Raw genomic sequence first — 24197 nt, forward strand, 5'->3', positions numbered from 1 at the left:
ATACCACCCTCCCTATGAGCCACTCACAGCTCCCCCCCCTTGTCCCCCGTCTACCCCATCCATCCCTGTGGGCCACTCACAGCCCCCGGGGGGAGTGGCAGGATCAGGTGTCAAACGCCAACACGGCCCCCAGCTCCCCCCTTCCCGCCCAGCACCATCCTGTGCCCGTGGGGCGGGGATCATGTGCCAGACTCCCCCCCCATACACACACCCCCCCCCCGTGCCAATGGCAGCGTGTGGGGCGGGGAATCATGTACTCTACCAACCAGGCACCCAGCTAGTCCCCGCCAGCCCCTACCCCACGCATCCCCCCTGTGCCCCTGGCAGTCCCAGGACGGGACGGGGATCCTGAGTCAGGCCTCCCCCCGCCCAGCCCCAGCTTTCACACACTACCCCCCCCCACACACACACACACCCGTAACCCTGGGGCGGTGGGACTTGGGAGCAGGGAAAATGCAGCCACCAGCAGAGAGTGCTGCATGAAGGAAACTTGCACCGGCCTCATTTCCCAGCCCAGTAATGGGGGCGGGGGGAGGGATCTCTGCCCAGGCTAGTGGCTGCTGGGGGGGGGGGGTGGTAGAGAATCTCTGCCCAGGCTGGTTGACTGCTGGGGCGGGAGAGGGCTCTCTGCCCAGGCTGGTTGGCTGCCCTCTGGCTCCTGCGGAGAAGAGTCCAGAGTTGTCTTGGTCGCTCCTAAATGTTCCGCTGGGGAATGATCAGGGACTGGGATCAAACTCCTCCGAGCAAGTTATTAGTACAAAGCATTGATTGCCCAGCATGGCAACTCTAAGCCCCCTCCCTACCAGCCCCATCCTCTGTTCTGACCACCCTTCCCAGCCCTCTCCTCCTCCTGCAACCGGGCATCCCCCCCTCCATATTCTCCTTTCCTCGGCTCCCCACTCCCCCCCTCCACTTTTCCTGCCTCTCTTCCCTACAGGGACACTGGTAAGAAGGAGCCAGGGCCCCCTCCTGGCTGCACAGCAGAAACTCTGTATGCAGTGGTGGTGTCCTGTTGGTCCCAGGCTATTAGAGAGACAATGTGAGTGAGATAATCTCTTTTATTGGGCCGCCTTCTGTTGCGGAGAGAGAGAGAAGCTTTCCAGTTTACACCCAGCTCTTCTTCAGGTCAGAACAGAAGTTGGTCCAGTAAAAGAGATTAGCTCATACACCTTGTCTTTGTGGCAGAAACTCTCTCTCTCTACTTGCACGACCGCCCACTGAAAGCTCTGGAGTACAATCACGTTACCCCTGTTAGCGGCCTGACAAGAGGAGTTACGTTGTGTATCCCAGCTCATGTTATAAAGCCATGCTCTCTAGCTGCTCTCTGCTGGTTCATCGGGGGCTGTCATTTATAACACAGTTATAAGAAAAACCTTCTCCACATTGCTCATGGAAACTGGGCTACAATCCTGCAAGCAAGAACGGTGCTTAAACATGTTTCCAGTTAGCATGAGCTCTACTCCAGTATGAGCAAGGCTCAACTGCGCTAAAACATGCCTCTGCTAGGGCCATGCCAGATCCTCTTCACTTGGAGCAGAGCGTTGCTCAAGTGAAGACCAAGGGGTCTGATTCTCCACTGCTTTGCACCTTGACGCGTAAATCACACCTGGGCAAAGTGGGCATTAAAACACTGCCACTGGCGTGAAACAGTGGGGAATTCTGGAGGAGTGGCATTTTCCCTGCTTCACACACAGGTGTCAACAACCAAGCTGAAGTGCATTGCTGTGGGGAGCAAGGACTTGTGGATCTGATCCTGCAAACTGTGATGCAGGGCCAGTGAAGTCACTGGGGCTGCTCATGTGAGTAACGGTTTGCACGACCTGGGTAAGGGCTGTGCTGATGACTTAAGGTACCGTTGGCAGGTTTTGGCCTCTAGTGACCAGGCACTCCAGGCTCAGAGTCACAAAAGGAGATGCTCTGTTCTGCTGGCTAACACGAATGCCCACAAAGGAAATGAGTAGCAGGCTGGAGCCCCAGCAGCAGCTCCTCTGGGTAACATAATGAGCCCAGAAAAGATTCCACAAAGGTGGAGAGGCTGAAAGGGAGCTGGAATCAGCTCAAACCTGCATTCATGTGTTCAGGTTCCAGCAGCAGATGAAAGTGTCAGAAGCTCTCAAGTAAGTAACTGTAAAGAGGTAACTCCTTATAGAAGCTGTACTGTTTGCTGTACCCAAGCAACTAATGCAAACATAGTTAATTGGTTTGTGGCTTCAGTGGAGAGTCAGCAATTGTGCTCACCCAGTAAACACAGAATAAAAAGACAAAATCAACCAAGCAGTGGGAGATGCCTTTTAATGGACTAGCTAAATCAATAAAAGGGAAAAATCTTGGTTGAGGAGGCTGCGCACATGCCTTGTTCTGACACTGAGTCCTCATATGGCCTTAGGCAAGTCACTTAGCCAACCCATGCCTCAGTTTCCCTATCTACTTCAGAGGGGTGTTGAGGCTTCATTCAAACCCATCTTCAACATGCCTTAGATAATTTAACTGCATGTATTCCATGAAAAGGATCAAAAATCCCAAGTAATTGAGACTTGGGCTCTTCATTGATTGACCAATGGAAGATCAGAGCAAGAGGTACAAGATATGCGAAAGGAGACATACAGACAATGGAATGATCCTCTCATCTGAAGTGGTTTGACTAGCAAATGGAGTGTTATGTCGTTAACAGGATAGGAAGGGAAGGAATGTTGGAAGCACAAAGTGCCCTGCAGTGTTGGATCGCAGTTGGTCTTGGGCAGTTCCAGAGAGGGGAAAAAATTAAGGAGAGAGGCAGTGGCATCCCTGTGGGGAGAAACAGATGAGGAGGAAAAGAGATGAAAAGAAGAAACTGGCAGAGAGTAATCTAGACAGATGGATTCACCTGCAAAGATGTGACCTTACCAGAACTCTTGGAGTTTATGAAGGGGCTGAATTGCTGCCTGACCAGATGCAGCTGAACGAGAGAGAGAGCTTAGAACCAAACTCCTGAGTCCAGACACCGCTGAATTTGGGGGAAGAGAGGGGCCAGCTATAAAATTCAGACCCAATCTCCCACAGGCCAGAACAAAAACACAGATCTGCCTTAATACCATTTTAACAGGCAGGTAGTATCAGGTTTGCAGTATTGCCAGAAGCCAGCCAGAGACACAATCTAACAAGGCAGGCACCCACAGCAGAACTAAGGCCTGTGTTTGCAAACTTAGATGCCTAAAATTAGGCTCCAAAGTCGGGGTTAGGCACATCACTAAACGCTTTGACCTGCAGGAGTGATGAGCACCCACCAACTTCACTGAAGCCCCTGGGAGCTGGAAAACCAGGCCTCTTCTACTGAGGTGCCTGGACATTGACTTTAGGCACCCAGCTTGCAGAATTCTGACAATCTTGCCTATACACAAAAATAAATTAGACTTGTTGATAATTAAAGCCATTGGGAGTTGACTTTGCCAGCCTCCAAAAAACAGATCACAGCTTCCTTCCTGGAGTTACTGCTCCCTCTAGGGCCAGATCCTCAGCTGGAGGAAACCAGCAGAGACCCATTGAAGTCAATGGAGCTATGCCAATTTACACCAGTGGAGGATGTGGCTCACTTTACTTTGTTTCGTAAATTCCGTTCAGTGGTGGTAAAAGTTTGTAGAGGCAGTGAGTAAGCTTCCCCAAACAGCCCCACGGCTAACCTGGCTCAGGCCACTTACAGAGACCCATCCACTGCTTGACCTCTCTGCTGAGGCTGCTAACAAAGGTGCTAAGTAGCGCCAACTGTGATGTAGATCTCTCTCCACTAGGAACTGCACAGAAACCGAACAAGTCTTGCACATGAGCCTCCAAGCCGCTGCTGGGCTGAACCAGCCTTCAATCACTTAGTGGGCTGCTGAATTAGGAACCCCACAACTCAGAGAGGTAAAAAAGCTCCCTAACCCATCACTGCTAGATAACCCCAGCAAGCCAGTCCCTCCTCCCTTTCCCATTTAAATTAGATCCTCCATGCCTTTAAACACCTCCCCAGAGAATGTTTTATTTCAGTGTCAGTTAATTCTCTGTGTAAGAGGCAATGGGCCAAGTTCACCCAGCTGTCACGCTGTCAGTCTAGCCCATCAGGATTGTACCTGGTGTTGAAATTTATCTATATAAAAACATAGATTAGAGAGGATGTGGCCGGGGGGGGGGGTAGGTAGATCTAATTAAAATAAAGGAGACAGCTGTGGCCAGATAAGGGGAACTTCCAGCCTACTGAAGTGCTTAGCAAGGGGAGAGGGCAGGGGGCATGTGATTGGGCAGAATGGGGAAGGACAGCGGCTTACAATGGCTGCTCTTGGGAGTTTGCTTGCGCTTCTGGCTGAGAGGAACATGTTTGATTTGGCAGCTCTCCCTCCTGTCCCTGTCCCCGTCCCCGTCCCCATCCCCCTCAGCCTGTGCATGCATAGTGACGCCAGCCTTGGCCGGATCCCAGGGTTCTGTGAGAATGGCAGCTCTTTCACATGGCCCACACGAGCCTGGCCTCTGGCTGCTCGCAGGCTAAGGGGCACCCATCACTGTTCACATTGCTGCAGAGACACGGCTGCGCTCGCAAAGCCAAAGCGCCTGGAGTTGGGTAGGTTTCAAAATGGGCTTTAGTCAGACCCTCCCACAGACCTGAAACCCGTGGCAGGGTGAATGACTCCACCATGCAAGCATGTAAAGAGCTACTTCCCGCAAGTCACCACCACTAAGGGCAGGGCAGGGTTTGCAAAGCTGAACCATGTGCTTCCCCAACCTTTAACAGCCGCCAAAGGATTGTTTGGAAACTGGAGACAATTCAGGCTAGATGGGGATGTCCTTCTATAGACTAGCATGGCTCCTAACAAGAGTCAATAAAGCAAAAACTGGAAATTCAGTGCAAAAGCAAATATAGGGGCCTGATCCAAAGCCTTTGGATTAAACAGCTCGGCTTCCATTAATGGGTGTTGAATTAGGCCAGTGGTGCACCGTGTTTCTACAGAGCCACCTTTCTGGAGTCTTTCAACAGAGCCACCTTTCTGGAGTCTTTCAAAGCATTTTACAACCATTAATGAATGAATCCTCATAAAACCCTTGCTACTCTTATCCCCACTTTACAGATGGGCAAACTGAGGCACGGGGAGGTTACGTGACGTGCCCAAGCTAACACAGAATCTGTGGCAGGGCTGGTAAGAGAACTCCAGCCTCCTGAGCCCTGTAATTTGACAAGTCCATCCTTTCCCATATAGATACAACCATGAATGTCTGTTTCATTTGATCTGAATACTCTTCAGAACCATGGCACAACACAGGTCCACCAGCGAATGGGACATTACAGCAAAATATCTGTCAAAGGGTAAGACAATTGCAGTGTTTGAATTAAGTAACTTGGAGAATAAGGGGTAAACTTGGGAGGTAAGAGTTCCAGGTGGGGAAATTAGAAAATAAAGATTTGGTGTAATCTGACTTATTCCAAAGAAATTACTTTTCAGAGATATCTTGTCCTCCTCCTGAACCATGGATGCCAGTGGCTGCTGTTATCACTAGACAGGGCTGGCCACTGGCACGGATGACTTACAGGTAGAAGTGGGTGTATTTGGAGACAGAAATTTCTCCCACCCCCTGTCCACCTGTATAGTTCAAACACCCACCAACCACATAAGCACACCTTCTGCAAGCACAACGTCCTGGTGTCAAAGCAATCAGTTTGTCTCACGCAAAATACAACCATTTTTTAAAATAATTAAAATGTCGCAGCTTCAACACAGCATTTAGAAGTGCAAAACCTTAATGAAATTAAAGTCACTGAGACCTGCAAAAGCTCTGATACTTGAGAGGGGGCGGGGAGGGGGAATCTGACGCTTAAATGAACTACTAGGTTTTAGCAGAAAACTTCTATCATCCTGTCTTTTGACATTGAAAAAATAAAAAAAACTTGTTCAGAACTTACCTCTCTGTGTGATGCTTAATTTGATCAGATGCGTAAAACATGTCTTGTATCATTACCTTATGCACTAGAAGGTTTACACACAAGCCTTAAACTGAAAGAAAGTTATTACTGGCATTCAGGGGACATCGCTGTTCGTTACCTTCTGTTTCTCCTCCCCCCACTAAGTACTTTTTGCAGCCTCTGCCAGTCCACAGTGTTCCTTTAGGAATATCTTTCGACTGGGTTCCTAATTCAGCGTCTGATATTTTTCCAAGAAGAGCTTTTGTAACTCTGAACTTACAGTTCTTTCAGTACAATCCCTGTGCCCAATAACTTTCTACATAAAAGCCTTCATTATGAACCTCTCGGTCACCGTCCCTTGCTGACCAGACTTCTGAGCCCTGGATGGTACTTCCAGTACAGTTTAGTCAAACCCCAGGGAGAGTTTCAAATACTGTACAGAGTAAACACTGGGGTGGGGGGGGATTTGAATTGTAATTGGCATCATTGTAGTCTGCCTGTCCTTCCATTACTTCCTGATGGCTGCCATCTCATTTACATATTTTTTCAAAAGCCTTTTCTTTGCTATGTTACATAATTTGTGTTTATCCAGATAAACATTAATTATTTCCAGGTCTGGGCAATAGTGGATTTTTTTGTTTTGTTTTGTTTTTTGGTATCGGCAGAAAATTAACCACAGCGAAATGAACTCTGATTTAACAACAACACTTAGCCCATGTGTGGCATTCTGGAGAAGCTCTGCAAACATTAGCTAAGGATTCTTCCCAACCCCCCAGTAAGGTAGAGGAATGAACGTTATCCCATATTACAGACAGAGGTGAAGGCTCAACATTTTCAAAGTGTCCAGTGACTTTGGGTATTCAACTTGAGACCCTAGGGGCCTGATTCACCAGGGTCCTGCACCTTGTAGTCAATTATACCACTGCAAAAGGGGTGCAAAGACATTCACTTTGCACTGGTGTAAATGACCCGGGGCAAAGCAATGAAGAATCTGAACCTTAGGACCTAATTTTCATAAGTATTGATTTGCCTGGGCCTAATTGATGAGTAAAGATAAGCACACGTGAAATAGGGTGACCATCTGTCCTGAATTGGGTGGGACAGTCCCGAAACGCAGAGTTCAAGCCCTGGTCACAGACTGAATGACTCCTGCAGCTCTTGTGCTGTGGGGCTGGCTTGGCATGGCTCTCCACTCCTGGTGTTGCAACCTCTGGGGTTGCAGTGTCGTTCAGTTTTGGCTCTGCCCCCCTGCCTAGACCAAATTTGTGAGAGTGGAGTTGTGACCTGGCTCATAGGGTTGCAGGGCCACTCACTCAAATTTGGCCTCCCCTGCCTCCCCTCACCATGACAGCTGGGTTAAACCTGAGTGGTGCTGGGACCCCAGAGGTTGCAGTGCCTGGACCAGGGAGGTGAGCCCAGCCACCCCCATGGAACAGAAGCCACAGGCTCTGCCATGCGACCCTTTGAAACATTCTGGAGATCCAGTTTTGGGTCCTGACCCACAGGTTGAGAAATCCTGCTCTAGGCTGCCCAGGTACAAGAGCAGAAATCCAGATTATAGCAAATCTTGTTGTTTTGCCCAGAAAATCTTCTTCCTTGAGGTTTATCTACCTGTCCAACTGTCCATCCTTAGACTAAGCCCCTGAGTGTTTTATATGTCTGGAAAGCACCTAGTAGATCATGGGCACTACAGTAAATAATAAATATGAAGTATAATCCTTTGCTGCTAATATTTTTGAGTCACTATATGTTAAGGTCCCATTTACAAAGGTTAACTAATATATTTTTAATTGATGGCTAATCAATTGCTATAGATTCTTACAGAATCCAACAAATCAACAGGTATCTTATAAACATCTATATCACACTCTGGTGTGCTTATTAATAGGTCTCTAACCTATTGCTTGTGTCTGTAACATACTTATAACACCTACTAACTCTTTATAAACCATTTATAAATGGAACCTCAGTGTAAAGTGTGACAATTTGTTTCCATTATTAGTGCTGCAGTAATCTCATGTTTCCATTCACTGATACAGGCTTTTCGGTCGTCAGGACATAGGTTGTCCACCAGATAGTCCTAACGAAAATAATTCCACCAGGATTGAAATGGGGAAGCGATGCGATGGAACAGAATTCTACTCCTACTCCCCCTCGTTTATTCCCTGTAATTCATTAGAAGGGCATCTCTAGAAATCTAGAGCCTTATAATGATTTACACTTGGTCCAAATTTCATGTGGATCAGCAGCCAAAAAGAAATATTCCAGCACAGCACACACAAGCCTTCTTCCACAACCAACCTACATCCCCGTCAGCTCACGACACAACGAAAAGAGAACTTGCAGTTTGACTGGAAACGTCAACGGATCCCAACTGTGCTGGACCAATGGGAGAGAGTGATTTCCACAATCAAGCACCAATCACTGAAAATGTCCTGTCACGACCCTGCCTTTTAAATCTAGCATGTCTGCAAGTTCATATGCCCCCACAGATAGGGTGACCAGATGTCCTGCTTTTATAGGGACAGTCCCAATTTTTGGGTCTTTCTTATATAGGCTCCGATTACACCCCCACCCCGTCCCGATTTTCCACACTTGCTGTCTGGTCACCCTACCTACTGATCCCAACCATCACAATATTTGTACTGGGGCAAAGGGGAGGTTTGATGCCCACAGATTAAAGATTTGCCTTTGTTCATACCAAAAAAGTTCTCCTGAAGTGGATTGAGGGTTATTAGGCAAAACAAAAAGCTAGCCCAAGGGTGATCTGGAAGGTTCTGGAAGTGTTATGCTCACGAAACTCAGGACTTGTCTCCATGGTGAGGCAGTGTGCTTAGGGAATAGTGCACTGGAGTGGGACTTGAGAAACCTGGGCTTTATTTCCAGCTCTGCCCCTGGCCTGCTGGGTGACCTTGCTGGGCCCCTCCGTGTATGTAAAACAGGGATAATGATCTCCCTTTATGAAGTGGTTTGAGGGCTACTGGTAAATAGTGCTCTATGAGCACTAGGAGTTATTAGGAAATGCCACAGGTACCAACCATCTTTCCAATAGTGAGAAGCACCCTGTGTCCACATGCAAATTTTTCCCCATTGATAGTTCTCTGGACAGACAAGGGGAGAATGAATGAAGCAAAGTGACCCCATTGGATTCAGACCTGTGGCCTGATGCAAGGTCCAAACGCTAATGGGAAACTGAAGTTGGAAACCAGGCCACAGGGCTCTTTCTGATTGGCTGAGATAACAATGGACATTGTCACATGGTCAGAGACCAATGAGCTGTACTAACAAAGGAGGATGTGGCTTGGAGGAGATACAGACACCATGGGGGATCGGTGAGGTTGAGGGTAACATTTCTAAGCTACCTACTAGCACCGAGCTGTAAGTAATCTTCCACGCTAGTAACAAAACAGCCTGAAGCCCACTCAGTGAGATTCATCACGAGATTAGCCTAGAGTGTGTTAGATTATCCGCTTTTTATTTTATGATGCTCTGTCTACTTTCTCCTCCACACAAACTCACTTAAATTAGGGCTTATCTACAGCACAACTAAAACCAAGTCTCCTGATTCCTAGTCCTGTGCCCATCCATTAGGATAAAATGTTACGGATGGAGGGAAATTTGCAGCGTGTTTATAAGCAAAATGTCATACAAGGTCAGTTTAACAGCCCGTGGATGCCAGGCTCCTTTTAAGACATTTGAGAAAATGCCCTAGGCGTGAAACATTCTACCAGTTTCCCATGCAGTGAAAACTTGAAAACAGGTTTGGATTTTTTTCCTTTGGTCAGCTTGCTTCATCTGTCAGGTCTTTGTCCTGAGTCAAATTAATATTGGAAATGTTCACATCATTTCAATTCCTGATGCACCTTCTCTTAGAGGACTGTATCCTGCACTCACATGGGTTCTGGTCTAAATAGGAGATGGGAAAGACCCATTAGATCAGGGCTGGGATCCTATAGTGCTGGCCATGCAAAGCCTGGATAGAGAAAAATAAGAGGAAAACAAGGGGGGGGGTGTTCTAACTCCACTGAATGCATTGGATGCAGTGAGCTGTAGCTCACGAAAGCTTATGCTCAAATAAATTGGTTAGTCTCTAAGGTGCCACAAGTACTCCTTTTCTTTTTGCGAATACAGACTAACACGGCTGCTACTCTGAAATCTAACTCCCTCTTGTGGTCACCAGGAGGGCTGTCTGCCAAGGAATCCACTGAAGGCTATTCATGTTTTCTTTGTCCTCAGGAAAGGAATTCACAGCAACAGGCAGGAAGGGGGTGGAGGAACAGATCCCTGTGCTGTCCCCTGTGACAAGGAAGATTGACTCTGCAGACTCGCCATCGGATCACAGGCAGCCTCAGGGCTGGAGCCGAGCAGGTGAAGAGCTCCCCCTCCCTCTAGAGCTTTCACAGCCCCAGAGAAAAAGTCTGCATGCAACTGGGCAAATTACTTATTGCAGTGATTGTCAACCAGGGGTACGCATACCCCTGAGGGTACGCGGAGGTCTTCCAGGGTGTACAGCAACTCATCTAGATATTTGCCTAGTTTTACAACAGGCTACAGAAAAAGCACTAGCGAAGTCAGTACAAACTAAAATTTCATACAGACAGTGACTTGTTTATACTGCTCTATAGACTATACACTGAAATGTAAGTGCAATATGTATATTCCAATTCATTGGATTTATTTTATAATTCTATGGTCAACATGAGAAAGTCAGCAATTTTTCAGTAACAGCGTGCTGTGTCACTTTTGTATTTTTAAGTCAGATTTTGTGAGCAAGTAGTTTGTAAATGAGGTGAAACTTGGGGGTACGCAAGACAAATCAGATTCCTGAAAGGGGTACAGTAGTCTGGAAAGATTGAGAGCCACTGCCTTATTGTATTCAAAGTAATTTGGGATACAGAGGAAGGAGGTGGAAATACCACCCCAAACACATAGCACCTGGAGACTAGGTTGGAGCTGAGTCTATTCCAGGACGGGGGCTCACCCGAACTCTTGGTAAACAGCAACCACCAAACACTGCCCCTCCCTACTCACACCACGCTTCCTGTTTCACAGATTTTGTTGGTAGAGCCCTAGTTTAGGGTTGGGTTAGTATTACAGGCAGTTTCAGTTTCGTTTCTCTCCCTACAGCCTGACCAAATAAATAATGAAAGACAAAGAGGGGCACAGCCCGAGAGAAACCATGGAGGAGGAGAGCAAGTTCTGCAAGAACTGGTAAGAAATCCTTTATTTCCCCAGTGTGATATTTATATTTGAGGGTTGTAGGGGCGCTAGACCAGGGTACGCAGAGGTCTTCCAGGGAGTACATCAACTCTTCTAGGTATCTGCCTAGTTTTACAACAGGCTACAGAAAAAGCACTAGCAGAGTCCGTACAAACTAAAATTTCTTACAGACAATGACTTGTTTATGCTGCTCTATATTCGATATACTGAAGTGAAAGGACAATATTTATATTCCAATGGATTTATAATTCTATGGTAAAATGTGAAAGTCAGCAACTGTTCAGTAATAGTATGCTGTGCCAGTTTTTTATTACTAGGTCAGATTTTGTAAGCAAGGAGTTTTTAAGTGAGGCGAAACTTGGGGGTACGGAAGACAAATCGGACTCCTGAAAAGTACTCTGGAAAGGTTGAGAGCCACTGCTCTAAAACAATGAGGAGTTGGCACCCTAAAGACTAAACAGATTTATTTGGGCATAGTCTGTTAGTCTTTAAGGTGCCACCAGACTCCTTGTTGGTTTTGTGGACACAGACTAACATGGCTACCCCTCGGATACTGCTCTAAAGAGCTCCCCTTAGTCTCTCTCAGTGAGGAGGAGGTCAGGGCCAGGGCAGGCTCTTGAAGCTCACCAGCAGCAATGAGGTGGCAAGGGTTGTTATCTGCTTTGTGTTAAACTTTGCAAAAAAGCTGCCAAGAGTTTTTAAACTATTTTTTGTATTTTAAAAACACATGTTTCCCTTTATCATGGGCAGATCCTCCCCCATTGGTTACTGTCCACATTCTGCTTCTATATACAAACATCTAGGAACACAGGAAATGCCACAATGGGTCAGACCAGAGACTCATCTGTCTCTGGCAACAGCAAGTACCAACTGCTTCAAAAGAAGCAGAGGGAATTCCCGGATTATGGAACAACTGGCCTATAGGGAAAGTTAGTTTTCATGGAGTCTGGAATAGGGATCTGTAGCAAGGTGCCTCCAAACCCTGCCAGTGCCTCAGTTTCCCCTCATGCCCAATGGTTCTGTCACCAAAACGACTTAACTCTCTGGCTAAGTCCCCAGAAGTTCCCACATCCAGGCTAATCAGTCTCTTCAACCTCCCATTAATAGCATGGGTCACTATGGTAGCCTAGGGTAGTGGTTCTCAACCAGGGGTACGCAGAGGCCTTCCAGGGGTACATCAACTCATCTGGATAGTCACCTAGTTTTACAACAGGCTACAGAAAAAGCATTTAGCGAAGTCAGTACAAACTAAAATTTCACACAGACATCGACTTTATACTGCTCTATACACTGAAATGTAAGTACAATATTTATATTCCAATGGATTTATTTTATAATTATATGGTAAAAATGAGAAAGTCAGCCATTTTTCCATAATAGTGCGCTGTGACACTCTTGTATTTTTGTGTCTGATTTCTTAAGCAAGTAGTTTTTAAGTGAGTTGAAACTTGGGGGAACGCAAGACAAATCAGACTCCTAAGAACATAAGAACAGCCATAGTGGGTCAGACCAAAGGTCCATCTAGCCCAGTATCCTGTCTCCTGACAGTGGCCAATGCCAGGTGCCCCAGAGGGAATGAACAGAACAGGTAATCACCAAGTGATCCACCCCCTGTCTCCCATTCCCAGTTTCTGGCAAACAGGGGCTAGGGACATCATCCCTGCCCATCCTGGCTAAGAGCCATTGATGGACCTATTCTCCATGAACTTATCTAGTTCTTTTTTTAACCCTGTTATAGTCTCCTGAAAAGGGTACAGTAATCTGAAAAGGTTGAGAGCCACTGGCCTATCGGGAACCCATACCTATCTTCCCATCCTTGGAAAGCCTAAACAAATGACCATAATCGGGACCAAAAATCTAGGGAGATGTATGTTGTCCTAGGTCCATTAAAGACCAAAGTTCTCCAAACCTGAGGACAGCTGGAATCCACCTCCAAACTTTGCAGGTCCCCTACATGAATATAGGGCCCAATCCTCCACTCACATCAACTTCACCCCTTTGTGACTCAGTCGGAGTTATTCCTGATTCACACATGTGTGAAAGGAGAATCAGACCCAGATATTTTGGGCCTAAATCCACTGACCGTGCCTGTCCCCTTTAAAGATGTTCATAGGAGAACAGTGCAACCTCAGCAACGGAGTCCAAATGTCTCAGTCAAACAGGGCACAACTATAAATATTCATCTCTAATTTTCAGGGACAAGCCAGTTGAGTTAAAGGAGGTCCAGTAACATTCCTTTCCTTCCCCCTTCCATGCCATACAGTAAACGAGATGTGTCTGCTGCCAATTTCTCTCTCCATGAGGCCCACTGCGTGCGGTTTCTCGCTATTTGTCCAGAGTGTGATGAACCTATAGCTCTAAAGGAGATGGAGGAGCATCAGCAAGACGCACATAAGCAGGTGGGAGTTGCTCTATTTCCTGAAACAAGAGCTCCCAGTTATGAGCTATGTTTCATTTTAGTCTGGCCATGCTATTGGATGACAAATAGCAACGAACGTCTATAGCTGAAGAGCAGAAAATATCCTCTCCTCCCTGCTCACAGCTCCCATCCAGCCACATGGCACTTACATGCTCAAGCTGAGGGTCTGTGGCCTAGAACACATGGACCTGACTCCACTTTGTTACACCTGGTATATGCTGGTGGGACTCCATTGATTTCAATGCATAAAACTAGCATAGCAGAACTAGCATAGGAATCAGGTCCTACAGGAGCCATCTTCAGCAAGCATAAATCTTCTTAATTCCACTGATGTCAACAGAGTGATGATATCTTACCCCAGTTGAGCATCTGTCCCTATATTGATGGGGCTATAGGCTCCTAACTTCCACTAAAATCAATGAGAGTTAGGACCCTACATAAATGTGAGGCTCTTGTCCTTAGCATTGAACTTGGGGAACTTTCAGGCTCGAATGCCTGAATAAAGTGGCCAAATCCTGCATTTGAACAGCCAGATCAGAACTGTATTTTCCACTAAATCTTGCATAACATAGCTCAGTCCCTGCTGCAAAAACTACAATCTCCACTAGCTTTTCGTCAAACGGGATGAAAATAGAAACACCACCCTAGGCAATGAGCCTGAAGCAGAGTTGGCATGAGATGCCACCAGACATCTTTGAAGTGTTCCCCCATGATCTGTTTCGTATTTTACCCTAAGCAACCTACTAAATCTTTTCCCCCTTCACTTTCAGGTCAGATGTAAACTGTGTCACCAAAGCATGCAGAAATACCTACTGGAGAATCATGAGGTGAGTAGAGTGATGTACAATATCAGAATCCTATTCAGATGATTTCTGACAAATCACCTTGATATGCACTGAAGAGGAATGACTTCAAAATAAACATCTTGCCTGCTGAAATGTAGCAGCCCCTGAGTCAGACAGCTTAAGCATGACAGTTGTTCCTTAGTTTAATTTAACAGAACATTTTACATTTAAATTAGCATGGTGAGCACTGTCCCTACCCTCTTCTTCCCACATAGATTCTCCTAGCCAATCCCTGCAGAACTATCACCTCTGCACATCTCAGGGGGCCCACTGTTTTCATGGATAGTGACACTTCTGCCCTGCAGCCCAAGCTCACATCTCACAATTCCAGGGAGGAGGCTCTGAAAAGCGAGAGGCCGTTCTAAGCATAGGGATGGCCTGCAAGAAGGTGCAACGCTGTGGTGGGAGAAGCAGACAGTGGGAATGGTTGGGAAGGAGATGTGGAACGAGAGGAAGATGGAGAAGTTAGCGGGGACATTTTCAGAACCGGCAGCAATTGCTGCAGCCCAACATCCTTATGCTTTCGGCTTTGATTTACGGTTTGCAATAATTTCCTCTGCCCACATGCAGTCCAATGAATGTAATGAGCGATCACTGAAATGCACATTTTGTGAGCTGGAAATGCCCTTCAATAAGCTACAGAGGCACCTGGAGGCCTGCGGTAGTCGCACTGAGCTCTGTTGGGAGTGTAACAAATACATCATGTACAAGGACTTGGACAAGCACAAAGACGTTTGTCAGAATGGCAGTAAGCTATCAAGCAATGGTGAGATGCACTATCAACCCAGTGAGGAGTCTGCTCATCAAACCTCGATTCTCCCACCCTCAGGTATCCAAAATCCCTCATGATCTGCAACAGGGTCAGGTCTCTCCAGCACCTGTTGCTTTGGAAATTCCCATTTATCTGTAATTACTGTATTCACAATTCTCTATGAATCTTGATAATCCACGTTGTTTTGTATAGTGTGAAATTCCCCACAAGGGGTTATTGTCTAACCAGCCACAGCTAAGGGGCCAAATTCTGCTCTGAATTACACCAACAATTGTAAATCCAGAGCAGCTCTGGTGATGTCAAGCGGAGTTGCTGTGCATGTATAGTGGCATAACTCAGAAACATGGGGCCTTATTTTTGTCTGCAAGAGGCCCCTGGCAATGTAAAGGGGCCTTAGTGTAAATAAGAATCACACCATTGACTTTTCAGCTAGAGTGACATCTTAGGGCTTGATCAACCATTCCTTATTTCCCCCAAAATTCCTGTTGGCTTTAAGGGCAATTTGGGTGTGCAAGAACTGGAGGACAGCGTTCTCTCTCAGGCAGGGACCCCGATCCCATTAAACCAATCCAATTAAGTTGGCATAACAATCCTACTTCTACTGCAAACTGCTGAGAGTGACTAAACAAGCAGCTTTGCAAACACTAGCTAAAGCGCAACAAACTCACCCCCTTCCTGGGAATTGGCTTAATCCTCAAGTATTCAGAGTCCATGTTGCCAACCTGTTACAGTGACCTTTAAAAGTAGCACATTTGAGATGGACTTTCTTCCTACTGAAGTGTCAACAGCCAGGCGCATTACTGAAGCGTTCGATAGCATCATGCTCCCCTGGGGCTGGGGACGGTTTTCCGTTGGGTAAGAGAAGAGGCCTGACCAGAGGGTGATAGGATAAGTGGGTGATCATTTGTGAACACTGTCCTTCCTCAGAATTATTGGTAGGCACCACAAAGAACAATGGGAGACAGAGAGCAAGAACGTACTCACTGGGAAATATACAATCCTTTGTGGGATAGCACTATGCAGAGATGGGCCTAAGGGGCAAAATGTGGATCCAGACTCAGATTTCAACCACTCCAAAGTTCAGCAGGGAGGGAAGGTCAGAACTTGAGTTTATTTAATAGGGGTCAATAGTGAAATCCAGGTCCATATCTGCCTTAGGCTCTGGTCCCTTGAAGTTCAGTGGTGTTTGGATCAGGTGCCTCTGGTACTAGCCAGCGTGACCCGAGTTTGAGGAGCCTGGGTACAGTATTTTACGGACTCGTGCCCGCTCTGCGTATTACCAACAGATCGCTTTCCCTTTTTCCTCTGAAGGTCTCAGTGACAATCTTTGTCTGCAGTGCAATAAGTGCTTCCCAGATGACCAGTACCTCCAACACCTGGTAAGTGGTTTGGGAGCTAAACCAGCAAAGAGTTTGGGCTTCATTCAAGTCAGGCCTTTTCTGTCGAAAGCCACATGTTGGATTCGGTAGGACAACATGTTTTGGCTGCTCAGTTTGCACAGCCATTGCTATCCCACGTCCAGCTAGCAACAGCTACACATGCCCTCGTGACCATGAGCTTGGCCGTTAGCACCAGTCTGTGTTTGGCAGCGCTGCCTCCAGGGCTCTTAGCCTCTCACTGCTGATGCAGAATGCAAACAGCTGTGACATTACATGCCCCCTGCGTCCTTCTCACCCACTGCCTAGGAAGTGGCATATCGAGATAGACTGGTTAAAGCAGCCCTGAAGAATGTAGGCCCCAATTCTGTTGCCCTGAGGGGTCTCTCTGTTCTGAAAGGGCTGTCACTAACCTTTGAGCCAGTTTGATGGTGCCTTTGCTGCAGAAGCTCCTAATGAAAGCCTCACTCCCCATTGGAGCATCTACCTGGACTCCATCCTCCTCGCTTTGTAAACCACCTGCAAACCCTGACTTCCCCACCCCAGAGGGGACTTTTAGTTGTAGTCTGCTTTGTAGAATCTCTCTCCCTCCCTCCCCAGTATTTTTAAAGACCTCCATCTTTACTGGCGTTTAAAAACATCAGAAGGAGATAATGGGAGACTAATTTTCTTATATTCAATCGCTGTGCAGACTATACCTTTTCCCAACACTATCAAGGCCACCCATCATTGGTTCACCATCTGGCTATTTCCTTTGTTCTCTCGTGATTCTTTTTAACTGTTCTCCACAGAATGAGTGCAGCCCGCTCTCCAAACTCGCGGAGATTCTCGCCAGCCAGTCTGTTACAAAATCCCGCCCGCTCCCACCTCCCTCTCTGGTTACGTCTCCCCCCCACGAGAATGCAGCCGCGGCGTGGAAGGACGTTCGCCCAAAGAGGAAGGAAAAGGACTTTTCTGCCTCCAGGCCCTTGCTCAAGCCACTGAAGAACAAAAAGTCAGCAGGCCGCCCTGCTTTCACTGCCACGCTGGATCCTGTACTGCCTAAGGCTCTCGAAGACCCAATGACTTACGATGTGTTGGTGACCTGTTCCCAGTGCAATATCCTTCTCCCTGGTCCGACTCTAAGGAAGCACGAGGTGAGAAATGCTACGTGCCCCCTGCACGCTCTTGGGGGTGGAGGACAGCGAAGGGGTGCTGGGGACAGCCGGACTTTAGACAGCCTCAATCTAGAGACCAATGATACTTCAGCTGTCACACCTGCCTCTTCTATTATTCACTACTTATTGAGAGCTGGCAGCGTGCGCTGCCCTGAATTGGGCATGGAGTGGACAACCGACCAGATTCCATTTTTGTTTACACTCATGACAATCCAGCAGAACTTCACTACTGTTTAAGCTGAAGGACAACGTTGGCTCTCAAGAGCAAATGTGTATAAATTGGCCATGAATAAATTCAGGCTGGAAATTAGAAGAAGTTTTCTAACCATCACAGGAGTGAGGTCCCAGATCAGGCGTGCAGTAGAAAGGGCAAACCACCTAAGTAGTTTTAAGATGGAGCTTGATAAGCTTACGAACGGGGTTATATGATGGGTTTGCCTGTGGTAGCAAGGGGCTGGGCTTGATGACCCTGGAGGGCTCTTCCAGTCCTATGTTCCGCTGACTTTAATGGAGTTACTCTGGATTGACACTGCCCAACTCTGCCCTCCACAACATCTCTCTTCTGCCTGATTTGGGGGAAGTTACACCAATGTAAAAGCTGGTGTAACAGTGGAGAATCAGCCCTTAGTATTTAGGGCCTAGTCCTGCAGCTGTGACTCATGGGTGCAGACTGGCATAGATCCATGGAAGTCAATGGGGCTACCCCTACTTTAAATTAACTGAGAATCTGGTCTGGTAAATCACACTGGGCTTGACTCTCAGATACGCTAAGGGCCTTTCAGACTATGACCACGCAAAGGGGCCTTAAAAGGGGTGCAAACAGTCCCCAAAGGAAAGCCCCTGGGCAGAGCCAGTGCAGAGCTAGCATAAGGTTTCTGCACAGCCCTATTCCCATTCCCTGGTGTAGGAGGGGGATCTGTAGTGTGACCAGGTGCATGGCTATTGCCTGCTTCCCAGGGTTCATAAGGGGCCATGGACAAGCTCCTGCATAGCTCCAGAATACAGAGGTGGCAAAGATGGCTTAAAACCTCCTTTACTCTCCCTCCCATCCCTGCCTCAAATGCAGAAATGGAGGGTCAGATCCTTCAAGGTACTCGGCCTCTTCTTCCCTCTTCACTTCCCAATATGCTTCCAAATACATAAATACAGCATGATGAGTGTGATTAGGGTTATTTTGTAGCAGGGACAGAGCTTGCCTCAGGTCTCAAGGCCTGGTGCAGGGACCCAGTTGTCTCCTAACCAAGTGTGGATACATAAAGGATGCAGGGCTATGTTCTTTTGTATTCATTGTCATTATTATTCATTTGTTCAGACCAAATGTCTGCGTCTGGCTTCTTTGCAAAGTCTCAGGAGGAAACCAAAATGGAATCCTGGAAAACAAGGTACTATAATATTTCTAAGAAATACAGTATAACTCAGTTAGAGCCATCTACAGTTACTAGGTGCTGGGCTAGTCGGGGCGATGGGGCATTTCCCATAGCAGGTGCCTCTGGAAATGTTAAAGATCAAAGCATCACAGGGCAGTTGGGTATTTCAATGTGGATAGTGGTATGTTTTCCTAGACCATCTCCATGTTTAGAAACTATGCTCTGATCTTCAAGGCCCCATTCCCTAGTCAAGCTAACTCAGTAGGAATGCTTGAATTTGGCCCTAGCTGCATTGCAACTGCCCAAAGCTATACGTTAAGGCAGAGGCAGAGAGACTAGAACTTGGGTGCTCCCAACATCTATTCTTATATGCTTGCCACTTGAATAAGCTGCCACAGGTCAATACTGAATTTTATAGCCACTCTCCAGTTGGAGACTTTAAAAAATATATATATCTGCATTTTCATACCAACTCAGTTACACACAGGAACTTAAAATCAGCTCCCTGCTGTCCTTTTATAAAGCATGAGGTCTTCAGCTGTCCTAGCAGACAGGATTTTAGGTACTCAAGATGCACGACAACACCGAGAACCAACCACAAGTTTCTAGTAATCACATCTTAATTAAGGGCTTGTGCACCCGCCCGTGTTATATGACTTTAATTACAGTGTTATAATAAAAACAGTACAACCCCACTAGAATGGGCACAATTATGCCAGTCTAAAGATGCTTATACTAGTAGAGTTTATTTTAGAGTATGCAAAGGGGCATAAGCTATACCCCTTTATACCGGCACCTTTATACCGGTATAATGGCATCCACACTAGGGGTCGTACCAGTGTAACTGTACTGATAAAACCATAATAATAATTTCCCTGACAGTTATACCAGTGCAAAAGCTGTGCACACACCTGGCCTAAGTGATGTTCACTATAAGGACCTTTGGCCTAATCCTGCAGTCCATACTCAGGACAATCTCCCATTGCTTTGTGTAATATTTTCCATAGACAAAAATGCTACCTTCTACTTTTAGCCAGAACTATCATTGTTTTATATCAAGGGGAAAAAACAAGAACAAAAATCAATGAAAGAGCATACAGTGTATGTCTCTCCTCAGACAGACTGCACCAACCTGGACACAAAATGGCTGCCTTTCTCTGTAGGCAGCATATTTACATATTGAAAGATGCCATACAACTAAAACAGAGAATGCACCAGAGTGTGAAATTAAAGGGAGTTTTGGCTGACTAGGAATATGGGATCGTACCCTGAAATAATTACCCATCCATTACATAGTTTGTACTCACTTTCCTTGTACTTTGGACTGTTCTAATGGACTCAGTCAAAATGGGTCAGGGGAGGTAAGGGCATAAATTCATGGGCTTACCGGTTTTTTTTTGTTTTGTTTTTTTAAAAAACAATGAGAGACATTGGGTTTTGTTTGTTTTACAGAGGAGCCTTTCTAAGGCACTCCTGGAAGAAACTGGAACCAGAGATGCCCCACCAGACCCCAGGCTTCAGTTCAGCGCTAGTAACGGCATTCTAAACACATGGCTTTATACATAGTGAATAAAAGCGTCATGCTAGACTGAGAATAAAGAACCATTCTCGGAAATTTATTCTGAACCAAATAGGCTCATCGTCAAGCTCCACCAGAAAGGTCTGTACAGCTGTGCCCCAAGTGCCATCCTTTTGGGCATTAACATGTAGTCCCTCCTTAGGGACTCACTTGTTCTCTGTGCCCTGGCTGTCACAAGAGCGGAGGTTAAAGGTTGAATTCTCCTCTCAGCTATGCTGGTGCATCGTGGCTGAAGGTGCAGTAACGTGACAGAAGTATTTGGCCCACAGTGCTTACACTGAAGCCTTCAAGGTGTTGGCTTTCAACTTTGACCCTAACTTCCCATAGTGATCCATCCCACACCACTAGACAGGTTGTACTCAGGTCTGTTGGGCTCGTTCACAGCCCTTCTCTCCCAACCAAACATACACACCCCTCACCACTGAGAACAGCTTATGCATCATAGTGTCTTTTGGGGAAAATATTTCCCCTCAAGGAATTCATAAGCACTGTAGATTTGCTGAGCATCTGCCATTCCCATTGACTTCAATGAGAGCTGTGGGCCTCACTGACTCATAGCACGTGGCCCAGCACAGCAAAGGGCTAAATACTGGTCTCATTGAACTTTATGGGAGCTTAGTCATTGACTGCAGCCCACGCGGCTTAGCCCCCAAGGTTCTGAGCACCCTCATTGGCAGATGAGAGTCTTCAGCCCCTTGTACGACTGAGCCCAAACTGCTTCCACATGAACTGATCGATACAAATGGTGGAAAAGTTAAATCTCCAGAGCAAGTGGGGGTTGTATATTGAGGCAGATGTTGAACTCTAGTTGAGTGGGAACAAATAAAAATGTTAACTGTGAATAAATAAGGTTATTTAATTGGTACCGTGTTTTCCCTGCACTGAAGCACTCCTAGCTGTATGTGATCCTATCCACTGGTTGCTGGAAGTGGAGTGTATCAAACAAGTGACCTTGTTTGCTAAGTGCATTCTCACCCAGTTCATCTGAATCCATTTGAAAATGAATGTTGATTTACATTATCTGAAGAAGCCATGCTGCCAAGCCACTAGTACGTAACTGAATACCCTTTGCTTTGCGTCTCTGATACCTGGACGTTTTGCTGATGAGAGCGTCAATGAACGAAATTTGACTATCAAAATGAGACCTTCAAGATAGCTCTAAGCAGGATAGGATTTTCCAATGCTGCCAGCACTAGCCTCACTCACTGCTTCAACTGAAGTCAATAGCTGACTTTTAAAGACGTCCACCGGTTTTGACAAGCCCATCCTAAATATCTGCTGAACATCTCTACGTTATGGAATATGGATAGCTACACAATTGCTTTTTTGAGAGAACGGGTGTGTAGCTGGGGTATAAGGGCTAACTCACACTCTGTAGCAGTTTCTTACATTAGTTTTACATTCAGTGTTTTACAGATGTGCATAGGATAATAAATTTAGTATCCCAAGACATAAAAGTCATTGTAATGTGCAAAAAGCCATAAGATCGTAATGTCTCTCAAGCAAAGTGTGTTTAGTGTCTGTGCAGAGCCCTACCACGATGGGGCCCTGATCCTTGACTGGGGTTTGTTCCTCAGTGCTACTCTAATAAACTTTTATTATAATAGAAAGATCTGCTAGATTAGTCTCTTCATTTTTTGTCTGCACAGCACACTGAGGCCTAGATCTGGAGTCTTTGGGTCCCAGACTTTTATTTGCAGTAAATGAATTATAATTGGGCCTGTTTCAAACACTTTGAACTAAAAACAGCTTTAATTTTTTTCCCCACAGAAATACTGCTCTAACCAGCACTAGTCATGAGAATCCCCTCCCTCCTTTGAAAGGGAGAGCTGGGGTGCGACAATACAGCATAGTAACTACAGCTCATGTTTCACACTTTGGGGCGGGGGAAGTCACATTCCTGGGCTGATCGCGGTAATCATGTTAAACTCCACATCACCAGAAATAATAAATGTAGTTTAACATAGCAGATTGATTATTGGGGGGGGGGGGGGGCCGCACAGGGGCACAAGGAGAAGGGGGTAAAGTGAATGAACAATAATGTTTTAAATGCCACTAGAACAAAGTTTTCCACTCCCACAGGCCTCTTATTAATTCCCCAAGAGTCCAGAACTAAGTCTGCTGTCATTCTGCACACACACATCCCCAACAACCCCCCTTATGTCAATGGAATTGTACAGGTTTTAACAGAGAAGCATTTAGCCCCCTGCAAACAAGGGCTGATAGGAACGAATTGAGGTTTAACTCCACTGCCTTCATGGGGTGTTGGCTCTGCTCATAGCAGGGATGAATTTGACTCATAACAGTTCAATGTGGACTGAATCCACCAAAGAGATGAGACTTCAAAAAAGCCTGCTTGCTTAGCCCTGGGAAGCAGATAGAGATATAGCTGCAGGGGGCCTGGATTAGATAGAGGCAGAATCGTTAAAGGCTAGTTTGGTAGCTAGGCTCCTAGTCTAGGAAGTGGGAGAGCTAGGTTCAAATCCCTGCTCTACCACAGATGTCTTGTGAGAGCTCAGGCAAGTCACCTAGTCTCTCTAGGCCTCAATTTACCATCTGTAAAAGGGGCATAACAGCAGCATTTCTGTAGCCCATTGGCCTGACACCCTTCCCAGAGTCTGGAATAGGCCCTCTTCCTCACTTCATTATTCAAACACAAAACTCACCCAACAAAGCTAGTCCCTTGGCCAAAGCAGACAACAAAGGCCTCACCTTCTGTTCCGAGGCCTACCCCAGAAGCCTGTTTGCTTTCTGTAGTTTTCTTCTCAGTGAGCCCCTTTCAGCCCTTATGGATCACCTGATCCCTTCCCAGCTGGGTGTGATAATGGAACAGGGCTGGTGCCCTCTGGCCTTTAGAGGAGCAGGCCACCTTGTTACAACTACCCTAACTCGCAGGGGTATTGTGAGAATAACGACATCAACGACTGTGAAGTGCTCAGATAACTACAGTAATGGAGAGCTGATAAGTATGATAACTAGATTGGCCCTGCCACCAACTGCTACATCTTCTGTATGGGCTAAATTTGATCTTCAGACACATGTGTGCAATTCCTACTGAAGTCTAAGGGCAGAATTGGATTCTCTTGCTAACGGCCCACTCTGTTTAATAGCGGCCACTTGGGTGTAGTAACATAAGGACCGTCATCAAAAAACAAGAGATGGAACTTGGGCTGTAAATCAGATCTGTATTTCAACACCACCACCACCACCACCACCCCCACTCACACACACAAACTCTGGGATGCTCTTCTCTGAGCACAGGCTTTGGCTCAGGCCCATCAGAGTTAAAAGCAACGTCGTAGAACCCTGGTGCACTCATGCTTTAACTTCTCTGGCATGTATGTCACATGTAAAACAAAACACTGTGGTACAACAATTAAACTAAATGGGCTGGGGTTGAACGGAGCAGCCAGCTTGTGCTCCAAAAACTAAGCATTTGTGTAAATATAAATATATATCCCTTGTTGTTAGAAAGAGAATTTTCAAAAGTTGTACTTACAAACAGTGACAAGTCTGCCTGAGTATGTGGACAGCCTGCAGCCGAAGTGCAGGGAGCT

At 46.4% G+C, this 24197-nt stretch overlaps 1 protein-coding gene across 3 annotated transcripts; it reads left to right on the forward strand.

Annotated features, from left to right (window-relative positions):
- Nucleotides 1-10136: 10136 nt before the first annotated feature.
- On the forward strand, nucleotides 10137-22250 carry XAF1 (XIAP associated factor 1; the record flags this gene model as incomplete). Of its 3 annotated transcripts, XM_084650599.1 has the most annotated exons (9): nucleotides 10137-10273; nucleotides 11033-11116; nucleotides 13389-13524; nucleotides 14315-14371; nucleotides 14960-15218; nucleotides 16473-16540; nucleotides 17329-17673; nucleotides 19007-19076; nucleotides 20514-22250. In XM_084650599.1, exons 2-9 carry the CDS (start codon nucleotides 11049-11051, stop codon nucleotides 20525-20527), a joined length of 1017 nt encoding a protein of 338 aa, XP_084506725.1. In that variant the 5' UTR covers nucleotides 10137-10273; nucleotides 11033-11048. The 3 variants fall into 3 exon arrangements, with proteins under 3 accessions (XP_084506725.1, XP_084506723.1, XP_084506724.1); XM_084650597.1 differs by lacking the exon at nucleotides 20514-22250 and having other exon boundaries at nucleotides 19007-19108; XM_084650598.1 differs by lacking the exons at nucleotides 10137-10273; nucleotides 20514-22250 and having other exon boundaries at nucleotides 10980-11116; nucleotides 19007-19108.
- Between the last annotated feature and the right edge of the window lie 1947 nt (nucleotides 22251-24197).

The sequence above is a fragment of the Lepidochelys olivacea genome (genome assembly GCF_965140295.1).
Source record: "Lepidochelys olivacea isolate rLepOli2 genome assembly, chromosome: 17".
Classification (NCBI taxonomy): domain Eukaryota; kingdom Metazoa; phylum Chordata; order Testudines; family Cheloniidae; genus Lepidochelys; species Lepidochelys olivacea.